We start from the raw sequence: 14,281 nt of genomic DNA, 5'->3' as shown, positions 1-14,281 counted from the left end.
AATAGAAAACTGTCAGGTAGAGATCAAAGACTTCTCATCCTCTTTGGAGAAAAAATAAGCAGCAGGTAATTGTTCTGAATGTGTAAGAATAAAACGTAAGATAGGTCATGTGGTCAAAGTTATGTTGTCATAGACTGTGGTTCCATAGACTGTGGTTCCCAGGTGCTGCAGCTGAAGGAGAACAACTGCACGTTCTGATCCCACAATATTTTAAGGTCATGTGACAATGTGATGTTTTGCAGAGCTGGTAAAAGTCAGACAATTTCTAACCAGCATGTATTGTGTTATGTCCAGCATGCATCACGTTAAATCTGTGCGGTGCAGAGTCAGAAGTCAAAAGAACTCATGGCTTCCCAAGGTAGCTACTGCTGCTAGTGACAGCAGCAGTCAACAATTGGGGGCGCGGTTTGTTGGAAAGCCTGGTGTCAGCCTGCAATGTCAGCTGTCTCTGATGCCTGTGTTCTCTTTGGTGTGTGTTCTCTTTGATGTGTGCTACAATCTCATCTCTGCGTTATCCTTTGTCCTAGTTGATCCATGAATGTTAGAAGTAGTTCACAGACAACAGAGACAGCACTTCCGATACAGGAATAGAAGGATTTTCAACCCGATTTTTAAAAACTAAGCCAATAACAGAAGAATTGGAAAGCAATATCAGAAACATGAATATGGACATCGACAGCATTTTACCCATTGTGACGTCCTTTTTCAAAGGCATGACATCAGAACAATGGAATCTTTCGAAAGCAGGCAAACCTGATGTGGCCACAATAACCATACTGGGAGAGAAACTGCTGGAAATCGTCTTTTTAGTGACACAATCCATCCTAAAGGGTCTTGAGAGCACATCTGTGCCTGTGTCTGAGAAGAGTGTGATTTGCTCTTTGGGCAACACACTTCCTGAGGTTTTTGCTCTGGCTCTTGATGTTTCAGATGAGGTCAGTCTGGTCAGTTCAGAGCACTTGACAAAGTTGATTGCTAAAGAGATTTCAGAGTGTGTCAACTCAATCGTTTCCATGAGCGTGGACAGTGTGAAGGAAACTGTTCCTCGTGTCACACCTCCAAAAAGACTACAAGGTATGATTCAACAGGCCGGCAAAATGATCAAAGGACTCATGAGGAATCTGAAACGTATGTGTGCACCTTGTAAGAGCAGAAAGAAGGTCTACCAACCACTGGTCATTAAAGAAGACATTCAGTCATCAACCTCATCCCGGAAGACAATCTCAGAAGACAGAGGAAGTCTTCTGTCTGCAACATCCAAAACTGTCCAGGAGATCATTAAGGATGAGGTCTCTCAATTCACAGAATCTTCTTCTGATGGAATTTCAGACTATGATTATGAGCAGTTGCAATCTGGCTCCACTCTGGAGATTAAGAATGTTGCAGATGACGTTGCTGAGGTGATTGTGGATGAAATCATGTCGCAAAACCAAGATGATCTAGAAACAGCCTCATGCACACCCTCTCTGAAGAAAGTGTGTGGAAGGATTAAGACATGCGCTGCAAAGCAGTTTGCCCAAGCGTCCATCTGTCGTATTGTGGGCAGATTGAATAACGAGTACTTTGACAGCCCTCATAACCCAGCCTTTGACAAGGTTTTAAGTAAGCAGTCAATGCAATCTGTCATGAGAGATATTGACGATCTGTTTCAAACAGCAGTTGGTGAGATACAGCAGGGGCAGAATGTGCCTCAATGGATGGATGATATTTTCAGTGGTGAAACTCTTGAGTTAACTAATGAGCTGAATAATATCCTCAACAATCACATTGATAGGATGAGACCTAAGATCACCTCACGACCAAAAACTTCACAACCTCAGCGCACAAGCATAATGGTTTGTCCGCCACGTGCTGTCATATCAGCTGACATCTTTGCCATTGTGTGGTGTTTCCTTGGAGTAATGAGGTGGTGGCTTCACACACAGTCAGAAACTCTAACGTCCAGGGTGATAACACAAACTTTAGGAAAATCTGTGTCAGAGGGTCCGATCGGTGGGGCCAGTCTGCCTTCGGTATCTAGTAAAGCGTCTGGCTCAGAAAGCAAGGTGACCATTCCTGAATTCAGGGAAGAATACAGAGAAGAGCAAGAACCAAAGAAATTACCCATCAGGATAATTGTTGTGAAGCTGGTTTCGAGGATCTTTGCTAAAGCAAAGTTGTTGAACACTCTCAGATCACCAAACACCATTATCGAGCGTCTGTTCGAAAACATATGGGTCGAAATCAAGGATGAAGATTTTGAGATAACCCCAAAAACAATGAAACGCCTTGACAAAGTCATTTTCAAAAAAATCTGCAAAAAGTGGCAGGGTGTTGTAAACGTGCTGTTTGAATTGGAATTGGAAGACCCAGCACTGGAAAAATATATTGTCTCTGTCTTCAAAGATCTGCTTGTGTCGCATCAAAAAGGTTCCAGTAGATGTTTCTCCTTGTTGTGCTTCTCCAAAAATTGAGGGTTTTGGGTTTCTCTATTTTTTTTTTAGGTCTTGACCTTCTATGTAAAGTGCTTTGTAAAAAATGTAAAAGGTTTTCTCATGGTTCTGTGGTTTCGGGAAGGATAGTTCAACATTTGAAAATATGATAATGAAATACAATTTTGACTCAGATTGTATGATCCTATAGTTTCGTGTGAAACCATTGCACTAACATTGTTTAAGATTGGCTGAAGTTAAGTAAATTGAACCAATAGCAGGAAGGTGGGTGTCACGTGAAAAGTTGGACGGCAGAAACAGACCCTGTGCGCGCGACATTTGACAAACGCGGCTTTGGTGTGTGAAGCTTTGAATTGAAGAAATTAATGAACGATGTTTGTGATGCCAATACGTAAATTATGAACTTATTAATATGGTGTCTGTCTTTATGATTCAATGGCGGGGTCAAAAGGGAAAGTGGAAACAAATTGGGCAGGGGTTGTGATGTGCTTGTGTTACTAGGGACTACATGTAACACGTAAATATACATGGGGATATAGACATAAACATGGGGAGAGGCGGTGGACTAGTGGCAGAAACTTGGACTATGGGCAGAAAAGCTCTCTAGTTCGTCTCTGGTTCGACTCCTCGGAGAAACATCAAAAAGACGAACCTGGATTGATCTGTCCAAAAATCCAAGAGGATTCTCCCTACCCTGTCTAGTGCCCCTGAGCAAGGCACCTTACTCCCCCAACATCTGCTCCCCGGGCGCTGTACATGGCTGCCCACTGCTCTGTGTGTCCGGCACCAGATGGGTTAAAAGCAGAGGTTACATTTCCCCTTGCATGAGTGTGCCTGTGCATGTGTGTGGGATAAATAAAATGTATCTTAATCTTAAAATATGGACAACATTTTTATTTATTTATTTTTATTTATTTAAAAGTTACCTCTTTTCCACAGTGCTCGGTTTCTAGGCGGTTTGTATTTTTTACAAACGGCAAACGCGCAATAAAGTCCAAAGTCCACAAAATGTGAGAGGGGGGGAGAGCAAGTGAACTTCAACACATACGTCATCAACAAGAGCCTAGATACACACATCACTGATATTCAGTCAGGCGCCTTCTCGAACAGCCCTCTGGCTTTCTGTCCATGCAGGACCCCACAGTCCACCATGGCGGCGCCCAGTGCGACTTTAAACTGTGAGGACTTTTCAATGTTCCAGGTAAATTCCAACGAGATGGTCAATGTGTGTGATGGTGTCACTGGACGGTGTCAGTCCGGATCGCTGTGGGTCGGAGGTTCCGGTGTCGTGTCGTGTATTTCCGGTGTGACCCCCCTGATCACTGTGATGTGGGTCCGATCAGATAAGTGGCTGCATGTGGTTGAAGTACAATGACTTCAGCAGCACTAATAACTTTAACACTGTAATATTGGGCTTCGGAGCGTTGTAAATTCTTCATATTTTTTGAAAGTACAAGTAAAGATAAAATAGGACAACGGTCTCAAATTGTGTAAACACCAAATGACTGCTCACCATCACCTCCTCAGGCTTTCAGGAGTATTTCCAAATCCTAAAATCTGTTTACACAGTCTCTTCAGAGGACAAGAAGTCATAAACGTCCACAGATGAAATAAGAACATTATTCACCATATATGGGATGATATGTATGTAGGTATGATAGGTATGTTTACCCTCATCGATGCTGCTAAAAACTTTAATCCTGATGATGTTTTCTTACACTTTACATCTATTGCACTTCTGTCCGTCCTGGAATGGGATCCCTCACATGTGGCTCTCTAAGGTTTCTACATATTTTGACCTGTTAAAAAGGTTTTTAGTAGTTTTCCTTACTCTTGTTGAGGGTTAAGGACAGAGGATGTCACTCCATGTTAAAGCCCTATGAGACGAATTGTGATTTGTGAATGTGGGCTATACAGATAAAACTTGATTGATTGATTGATATGTTCATGTATTAAATACTGAACGTGGCATTGAAGAGCTCAACTGATCCCTTCCTATGTTTTCAATAGGCCGAGCTCATACTGTTCTCTCTATTCACGCTGAATCACAACCCACCTCCTCTCCAGCAGCTCCTCTTCATTCTGAATCTCTAATCGAATCAATGTCATGTGTTTGTTGCTGACGCCTGCTTTGCTCTGTTCTGTGTAGGGGGGGCTTTAAGCTGCTGTTCTCATCACATTTATTACATTTTATTTAGCTGATGCTTTTATCCAAAGCGACTTATGTTGAGCCTGGTCCCATCCAGACCAGACAGCGTGTTCGTTGATTCGAGGTTCAAGTGGGAAAGGTTAATAATTTGCAAAGTTGCACTTTCTGTGGTTTTGCTCTGTGTCTGACCCTGCATCTGAGTCAAAAAAATATACATCATTCCATTTAAAAGAAACAGTTGTAGTATTATTGATTCTATAGACTGTACAGCTAATATTTTTTCACAGGATATAAATGTAGGTAAAATATAGTCATAAGATAAAGAACAAAACATAGATATCTCAACACTTACAATAAGTGCATTCGACCCCAAGGGTTCAAACCCAGGACAACAAGAATTAAGAAAGTACAATTTCTTCAAAATAAAGCAAAACTACAAAGATTTATAAGTAAGTGCCATCTAAGTGCTACTAAATTGTTAGTTTCAATAATATTTCGTTTTTTTTTTTTTTAATTTATTCAAGGTATAGTCGGAAGAGGTACGTTTTTAGTTTGCGGCGGAAGATGTGTAAACTTTCTGATGTCAGTGTGTCGATGGGGAGCTCATTCCACCATTTAAGAGCCTCCCTGCAGGGCTGTGTGCACCAGAACAGAGCCACACTATAAAGAATTAATACATTCTGATTCTGACCACAAATACATTTTGAATGGAACCCATATGTATTTGTTTTGGATGGTTTGGAGTTGACCTGAAGCTGCTGGCTGTCTCTGTGTCCCGCTGTGTGTTTCTCAGGAGGTGCTGAAGGTGATGCGCACCATGGACGACCGCATCATCCACGGACTGAACACCACCGTGCCCACAGTTTCCTTCTCAGGCAAAGTTGATGCCACGCAAACATGCAAACAACTGTATGAATCTGTGAGTGTGACGACCGAGACTGAAGTATAAACCTCCACATGTGTCCCTTCCAGAGTTTTCGCCACAATGCATCTTTTGTCCTTCGTGCGCCACACAGATGATGGAGGCCCATCTGAGCAGAGACCAAGCTATCAAGGGCTGTATAGCCAAAACATCTGCGGTGGTGGGACAGCTGCGTGAGGAAAGGGCAAAAGACGGCGAGAACCTGGCAGTCCTCAAACAACTCAGGAAGGAGCAGACCAAAGTACGTCCTGTCATCTATTGAAAAAAGGAGTCCAGCCTTCGAAAAACTTGATAAGGTTATCTTCTCCTGGCCTAGAAACCTCTTTTGTGTGTGATAAAGTCTGTGTTACAAACAAAAGGTTTGGACTTTAAAACAAAGTGATGAAAAGGAGAATCTAATGGAACACACTATTGAGCATTATGGGAAATGTAGGATCCTGTGTTTTTACAGTTTGTCCCATACTAGAGACTAAAAGTCAGACTATTTCAGCATCTGTTGCTTCGACTTTTTACTATTTTCTGTGTCTCATGAGTCCCAGACTTTGTAAAAGTGAAAAACTAAATCCCTGAAGTACCTCCAATGCATTAGGTGTGGGAATTGGCAAAAATGTGACGATTCAATAGTATTGCGATATTTGGGCCACGATTCAATAGTATTGCGATTCTGCGATACTGCAAGTATTGCGATTCGATTCTGCGATATATTGCGATTCATGTCCCCCATATTATTCAAAGGCATTACAAAAAATGAGGAAAATAAGACTGCTCAACTCACCTTAAATGTCACATTTAATTCTGTGAACAACATTGTCTTCTACACATTAACTGAAGTGCAAAAACTAAGAAAGGGTAGTGCAAAAACTTTGTCCTTGAACATTCAGGACACAGGACCTTTGTAATTATTTTCTGAATAGGAGACCTCTCACATGAACGCTGAGCTCCCAGCACATAACTTACAATTATTTAAATACAATACAGTAACATAAAGCAGACATAATAGAGTAACATAAACCTGAGAATAATCATATAAATCAGAGTAAACTAGAGCTTCAATCAAATTGAGAAGAATAAACAAATGTGTACTACTAGAGTCCAGTCCAGTTGGCTGCAAGGTCATGACCCAAAATGTTAAATTAATTTGGGAATATTGGCATTTTTGTTCAGTGAAAGGTCAACATGCTCAGATGTTAAAGTGCTCCTCTAGGCTCTCCTCGTCGTGCTTTGCCAGCCAGGGGCTGTTACCTATATAATTGTAAATAAAGTATTAATAATAAATAATCTCGCGATACTGAACAGAATCGATTTTTTTCCCCCACCACTACAATGTATGTCTTGTTTTTTTATATTCACTCTTTTTGGGTTTTGTTTGGTTTTGATTAAGTTCTCCTCTGTGTCAGCAACAGAAATCTAAGACACTGAGAAACATTTATTCAGGACCATTTAAAGAAGCTATCTGACCTGCATCTGCTCGGCGAAATACCACAAATGACGAGTAAAATTGTTTTTATTTATTTTTTGATTAACCTTTTTATATGAAGATAATATTAAAGTTTGGGACAGAATTGTGTCTGTTACATTTAAAGACTAATCACTTATCTATCTTTACCCCCCCCCTTCTTTTCTCCAGCTAAAGATGATGCAGTCAGAGCTGAATGTTGAAGAAGTTATCAATGATCAAAGTCTGAAGGTATGCTCCTTATAATCAGTGTTGACACCCTGTATTAACACAGCGTTACACAACACGTCATTGATTGCCGATTCCTTTTCGTCAGGTTTTCGGTGACCGGTGCAGGATCCACTACACGCCTCCGAAGGTGAAATGAAGCTCTGAGTGAGATCAGCTGCTTCCCTGGACGTTCAAACCCAGACTGGAGCTGAGACTGTGACTCCAGCCCGCAGGCGCTTCACCAGACAGACCTCTCTGACCTCTCTTCCAACACACTTAGAGTATATTCCTCTGTGATTATTGTTATTGCATTACCATCGCTGTAAAACTGTCCCCTGTGTGCTTCTTTAATGAGAATCTGTGTACAAAAGGAGTTTTTTTTAAATGACAGAGAAATGTTGGCTGTCTGATTGATTCCGTCTTTTCTGCATCATAAGGAAAATGAGTTGTACAGATTAAGCCTCGCTGTCGAATGCCAATGTGCAGGAAGGTGGTTTGTTGTGCCACCGTTTCAGTTCAGACAACAGACTGTTCAGAAGAGGGACGAACCGTCTCCACTTCTTCCAAAATATCTCGGATATGGGTGCTGCCGTCTTGTGCCTTGGACGTCATCTGGAGCCGCAGTCTGCGCAGTTCTGATCATTTTGTGGAGCTGCGATTTCAAGGTCCATTCACAAGACAGTCTGAGCTGTCAATGATGTTGTTTAACTCTGTTTTTATAGCATCAAATAACTAATTAAAACCAAATTTAATAGAAAATGAACATTTGAACGAACCTCAGTGTGACGCCAAAGTTGAGAAAAATGTTTTGAATGTGTACTTTGACTTTTTAGTTTGGTCCATGTGCCATCTGCTAACATGCAGGAGGCAGGGTTTAGGACACATGCTGTAGAGGTCGATGATCAAGACAGTTTCAGTTTCTTACACTGGAGGGAGCCAAAACAAGTATGTGTGAAACCTCAGCCTCAGAGAAACTGAGTAAAAATAAATAGATTAAACTCTTGTGAATAATCTAAATTAGATTAAGATTTTTGGGGCAGTTTAAAACATTTATTTTAGTCCTGGATAGCAAATACGCCATTTTAGTTGCTGTAGTTTAGGTAAATGGTTAAAGCTCATCAAGTAAGCTCTGAATAGTGATAGAAAGTTGATAGAAGCCTCAATATAGTAATAATTAAATATAATTATATCATAACATCCCTATTTCCTGGTATCAGTTGTTTTGATAAACAGAATACAATTCATCAGATAAGAGAATTTATTTTTACCTTCCAAAGTAAACAGAGATTTAACAAAGATAAAGTATAAACTAAACTTATTTCACTTGTTTGTGGGAACAATCAGAGTCATGTGCCGAACAAATAGGAACCTCAGTCACAAGGTTCACATGACTATGAGTCAAGTCAATGCAATGTGGTTACACAACAGTTGCTTATTTAAACTCATTGTGTGTGTGGGTTTAATGGATGAGTTTCAACACGTGGATTTGCAGTGTGTGCAGGATTTACTTTGGTTGGGTTTCAGAAGAATAAATCACAGTCTTGTAAGAAACAGGTATTGCAAGTTTACAGACAAAAGACCATTCAAAGTGCTTTACAAATGCATGGAGGTGTTGTAGGGGTGAAGCTAGAAATGTTTGGTCCTAAGAAAGAAGATAATGCTGGCACCACCCAATCGCCTATCACGGAAAAAAACTGATCCGCCAAACTGCCTGGAAAAGTCCTCAAAGTTACCTATGCACGTTGTTGTGCAATAGAGATGGACACTATTTATAAAAACGTTTTTTAAACACAAAGTGAATTTTGCATCGACATATTAGACATAACATGCTGCCTGGAGATGGATGCAGAAAAATAAGAAAAGGGGAGTTGGTTTAACCTGCTAGTCAAGGTATCCTTATTTCCATGGGCTGTAATTTTACTCTCTCTCTCTCTCTCTCTCTCTCTCTCTCTCTCTCTCTAAAAATTCTTCCCATTTAGACCACTTATCAAGAGTTGATGATACAAAACTTATTGTGGATACTGAAAAACACCAAGAGCTCTACCAGGGTTCCTACAGGTTTTAACAAGATAAATTTAAGACTTTTTAAGACCTTTTTAAGACCACTTTGAATAGAATTTAAGACCTATTTCTCGACCATACTGGCAAAAAGTATGAAGGAAAATTACTATGAAAGAAGAAATGTCACAGAATTACTTACAAAGTAAATTTATATCCATTCAACATAAGAACAATGACTGAACATAACAGTACACAAGTCAAACAAGTCCAAAATGGTAACAAATAGACACAGGTGATGGTCCCGAAGCAGGGGCGAACACCGACGAGATGGCAGGAGTTTGTAGTTGGCTTTTCACGTGGGTTTTGTGTTTATCTGACTGGGCATGTGACTCTAAAGCCCTTACACCCAATGTTCCAAGTTTTACCGTTTTCTTGCAAAGAGTACAGTGGGCTTCAAAAGCATTCCCTTCCACTGGTTTTAGCGACTGTGTGAAGCACGCATTAAACAGAGTGAGGGGTGAAACAAAGATTATCCTGGTAAAATAAACCCCAATTTTATTTCATTCAGAACTAATTAATAATAGCAATAAGTGTTCTCTGAGGGCCTCTGTCTGTGCTGAGCCTTTGGAATTGCCCTCCCCCGTGTCCGCACAGAAACAAAAACAAGAACAAATCTGATTCAATCAATTATTTTTTATTCATTCACGGCATACAAAAATTAGTTGATATTCTCCTAACATCATAAGCTACACTACTAAGACAGTATACAATTAGATGTAGGGTAACATTGTTTGATACAGAGCCGGGTTATTGTGAGATTAGTTGATTGAACAGCCTGTAGGCACTGATAGGATGCTTTGTTTGGCATGTGGTCCCTTTAGAAAAACTCAACGGGGTCGGAGTGGCTTTTGCCTTGCTGAATCTCAGACAGCTCAAGGGTGTCTCCATGACATGGCAGTTTTTTGTAAACGCGGAGATGCACATGATCATCTCCTCCCACATGGACCTGCAAGGAAACAAGAGTTAGAGTTCACCCGATGAATGTGAGTTCATCTTCATTTTGCTCCTATGAGAAAAACATCTGGTTCCACTAAGTTCACCGTCTAGCTTGCTGCATTGAAAATTATGCTTTATGAGTCAGACAGTATGTCTCCATCCATCTGCTCTCATGTGTTTTCAAGTTGTGCATCAAAAATCATTTGCACTGGAAAAACATCACAGTAGTTATGAGACATAGCCAAAGAGGAGGTTTGTGTATCAATAACAAAATGCAACACGGTGCAATGGAAACATAACTTTTTAGACATAGCCACGTCATTTATGGATGTTGGTCATATTGGTGAGTGTATAAAGAGTGAATGTTCATTTTTGGGTGAACTGCCCCTTTAAAGATGATATTTTCTATGATGTGTGTCTCATCTTCCAGGAGTTGTTCTTCTTCTTCTACCTTAATGAAGTAGTTGGTCCCGGCCACAACCTGCGTCGTGTACGACTTGGCTGTGAACACGTCGTACTTCTTCCCTGCCTTTGCTTCAGCGTGGGGCTTCATCTGCACACCAAGAAGTAACAACATCAACAAAAACAACAACAACAACAACATCAAAACAATGTGACACAAACCCTGTTCATGTTTGAATAGACCCCAGAGAACAGAGAGGAACAATGGTTTCTCCACTCACAGTGTCACAGATCGTCTGGACTGTTCCATCTGCTTCTAGAACCTTACAGATTCCACCGCACATCATCTTCACGTCTCTTGATTGCAGCAAAAGTCACGATATTCTAACGAGAAGCGTCGTTTATTCTAATAATCAGGAAGTAACCGTGAGTCAGAGATCATGTGATGTTCTGGGGCGTACCATCCACCTGCAGGGGAGAGGGGTGGAGAGGAGCGGTCAACGGAGTCATATACCGATTTATAAATGAAATAAGGTGGCACCGAATGAGAATCAAATATGATGTGTTTCTATTTGACACCATTTTAGGTAGCAATAATAGAAGTAAGTGGTATGAATTCTTGATTTCGTGTCATTTTTCCACCCCCCCTGTTATGACGATATGTGTTAGTCCGAGGCGTGGCCAAGAAGTGGCAAATGAGAAATGTTCCCCTCAGACAAAAGGTTCATTTTAACATGTTTTCAAAGGTTAATCATGTTATTATTATTATTAGAAGTAGTAGCCGTAGTAGTTTTAGTAGTAGTTGTAGTAGTTTACTGTTAAAAGTACCAAACCTCCCCTGTACCTGCTAGTTTATTTTTATAATTATTATACACATAAATACAGCTCAATTAATGTAGTGTAATACATATACATGTTTACTAACCTCAGTCAGGTTTTCATGTTAAACAGATTCAGTGACTTCTTCTTAAATCACATCTTGTGCAATTTTTGCTCCTTTTTATTGATTCTTCTTATTGGTATTTATTTGTATTTGTATTTGAGAAATGGATCAGGTCCTCTGCCTCTGTCTCTTGCTGCATGTCCGTCAGGATAAAGCTACTTTCTTGACTTGATGAAAGTTAATGTAAAGAAACACAGGTGATGGGTGGTAATCTCTCTCTCTCTCTCTCTCTCTCTCTCTCTCTCTCTCTCTCTCTCTCTCTCTCACTCTCTCTCTCTCTCTCTCTCTCTCTCACTCTCTCTCTCCCGCTCTCTCTCTCTCTCTCTCTCTCTCTCTCTCTCTCTCTCTCTCTCTCTCTCTCTCTCTCTCTCTCTCTCTCACACACACTGGTAAATAACTCTTCCCATTTCGGACCACTCATCAAGGGTTGATGATACAAAACTTATTGTGGATACTGAAAAACACCAAGAGCTCTAAGACCCACGCTGCCAGTGTGTCCAGGGACAGTTCACCTTCTTTTCTGCTGACTGGAAATCGAGCAAGACTGAACATCGTATTGAACAGAGAGAGGGTGAAACATAAAGGCTATCCTTGAGAATTAAACCCTAATTATATTTCATTCAAAACTTGTTAATAAACACTTTAATTACATGAACTAATTAATAATAATAACAATAAGTGTTCTTTGAGGGCCCCTGTTTGTGATTGCCCGTGGACTCGTCCTAATCCTCCCCCCTGCCCACACAGAAACAAAGGAAGAACAAATCTGATTTATTCAATTATTTTTTTATTAATTCACGGCATACAAAAATGTGTTGACATTCTTCTAACATCATGAGCTACACTATTAAGATAGCATACAATTAGATGTTAGGTAACATTGTTTGATACAGAGCCGGGTTAATGTGAGATTAGTTGATTGAACAGCCTGTAGGCACTGATAGGATGCTTTGTTTGGTTTGTGGTCCCTTTAGAATTTCTCAATGGCGTCGTGGTGGCTTTTGCCTTCATGTATGTTAGTCAGCAGACACTTTCCGTCATCACATGGCTGTTTCTGTCTAACGCTGAGATGAACATGATCATCTCCTCCCACATGGACCTGCAAGGATACAAGAGTTAGATTTTGTGTTCACCCGATGAATGTGAGTTCATCTTCGTGTTGCTCCTCTGAGAAAAACATCTGGTTCCACTAAGTGCAATATCTAGTCGTTGAATGTCTCCCTGTAAACAGCAGCATTGTGTCATCTTCTTCTATAACACTGGCAACTCAGTAGATATCAGTAAGTAAACAGTGTTGAAGCCAAATCCAATTTCTCTACCGAGCTTGAATGTCTAGGCTTACAGACATTCAAGTTCGCTTTTATTTTTTCTGTAGTTTTTTTTAATGTTTGAAGAAGTAGTCACCAATTACTTCAATTGTATTGGATCGTCATAGTGGTGAGTGTATAAAGAGTGAATGTTAATTTATGGGTGAACTGCCCCTTTAAAGATGATATTTTCCATTATGTGTGTGTCTCATCCTCTAGGACTTGTTCTTCTTCTTCTACCTTAATGAAGTAGTTGGTCCCGCCCTCAACCTGCGTCTTGTAAGTCTCGGCTTTGAACAGGTCGTACTTCTTCCGTAACCTTGCTTCAACCTCGGTCCTCACCTACACACCAATAAATGACACAACAACGACAAGAACAACACAATAAAACACAAACCCTGTCTATGTGTGAATATATCCCAGAGAAGAGAGAGGAACAATAGTTTCTCTACTCACCAAGTCACAGATAAACTGGACTTTTCCATCTGCTTCGATAACCTCAGAGAGTCCACCTTGCAGAGACATCTTCACGTCTCTTGATCGCAGCTAAAATAACGATGAACTCACGGGGAGGGTCTTTTATTCTTTTAACGGGGAAGTTACCTTTAGTCAGTGATCACATGATGTTTGGAGCATACCACCCACCTGCAGGGGAGAAGGGTGGGGAGTGGCACTGTATGAGTGCCACAGTGGTGAAAATATGGGGGTCGAAAAATGTTCAAAATGTGAACGTGTCTGAACACTTTCTGGAGCAAGTGTGTGTTCCTGCAGCAATTTTACAAATCATAAACCAGCACAGAGAGAAAAGCCACACATTGAAAGAGGCACAACAAATCAGATTTACTCAATTAATTAATTCAAAAAAGTTCAATTTTCAATTTTTTTTTTTTTTTTTATCAATCAATCAAATTTTATTTGTATAGCCCACATTCACAAATAACAATTCGTCTCATAGGGTTTTAACATGGTGTGACATCCTCTGTCCTTCCCTCAACAAGAGTAAGGAAAAACTACTAAATACCATTTTAACAGGTAAAAATATGTAGAAACCTCAGAGAGACACATGTGAGGGATCCCTCTCCCAGGACGGACACAAGTGCAATAGATGTCAAGTGTAGGAAAACATCATCGGGATTAAAGTTTTTTAGCAGCATTGATGAGGGTAAACATTTTTGAAGGATAGCTTCAATACTATATGTCAAGTAGTCCTGCTGCAATCATAGTCTCTGGTCAGCAGCCAGCAAGACCACGATCCAGCATCAAGATGGGATCCACTATAGTCCACAGTCATTGTCCACTGCTGCCAGTAGGATCCATCACCAGCCGCCGCCTCGGTGGTGGTCCACCACCATCTGATGCAAACGCGACAAAGGATCCTCCATTACCACTACGATCAGCTGGCACGATACAGAATCCACCAAACTGGATCCACCATTGCGACCTCTGACGCGCGATCCACAATC

At 40.6% G+C, this 14,281-nt stretch overlaps 2 protein-coding genes across 2 annotated transcripts; one reads left to right on the top strand and one right to left on the bottom strand.

The window, feature by feature from the left end:
- The first annotated feature begins 3,505 nt into the window (after positions 1 to 3,505).
- Positions 3,506 to 7,928, top strand: mix23 (mitochondrial matrix import factor 23). The gene is made up of 5 exons (XM_061093786.1): positions 3,506 to 3,633; positions 5,375 to 5,500; positions 5,598 to 5,744; positions 7,131 to 7,190; positions 7,276 to 7,928. Exons 1-5 carry the CDS (start codon positions 3,583 to 3,585, stop codon positions 7,324 to 7,326), a joined length of 435 nt encoding a protein of 144 aa, XP_060949769.1. The 5' UTR covers positions 3,506 to 3,582; the 3' UTR covers positions 7,327 to 7,928.
- Positions 7,929 to 9,848: 1,920 nt separating this feature from the next.
- On the bottom strand, positions 9,849 to 11,009 carry LOC133026820 (cystatin-B-like). Its single transcript, XM_061093790.1, has 3 exons — positions 10,850 to 11,009; positions 10,618 to 10,719; positions 9,849 to 10,176 (listed from the first exon to the last, which is right to left on the bottom strand). Exons 1-3 carry the CDS (start codon positions 10,913 to 10,915, stop codon positions 10,048 to 10,050), a joined length of 297 nt encoding a protein of 98 aa, XP_060949773.1. The 5' UTR covers positions 10,916 to 11,009; the 3' UTR covers positions 9,849 to 10,047.
- Positions 11,010 to 14,281: the final 3,272 nt, after the last annotated feature.

The sequence above is a fragment of the Limanda limanda genome, chromosome 20 (assembly GCF_963576545.1).
Source record: "Limanda limanda chromosome 20, fLimLim1.1, whole genome shotgun sequence".
NCBI lineage: Eukaryota > Metazoa > Chordata > Actinopteri > Pleuronectiformes > Pleuronectidae > Limanda > Limanda limanda.
This window is presented reverse-complemented; position numbering and strand designations above follow the sequence as displayed.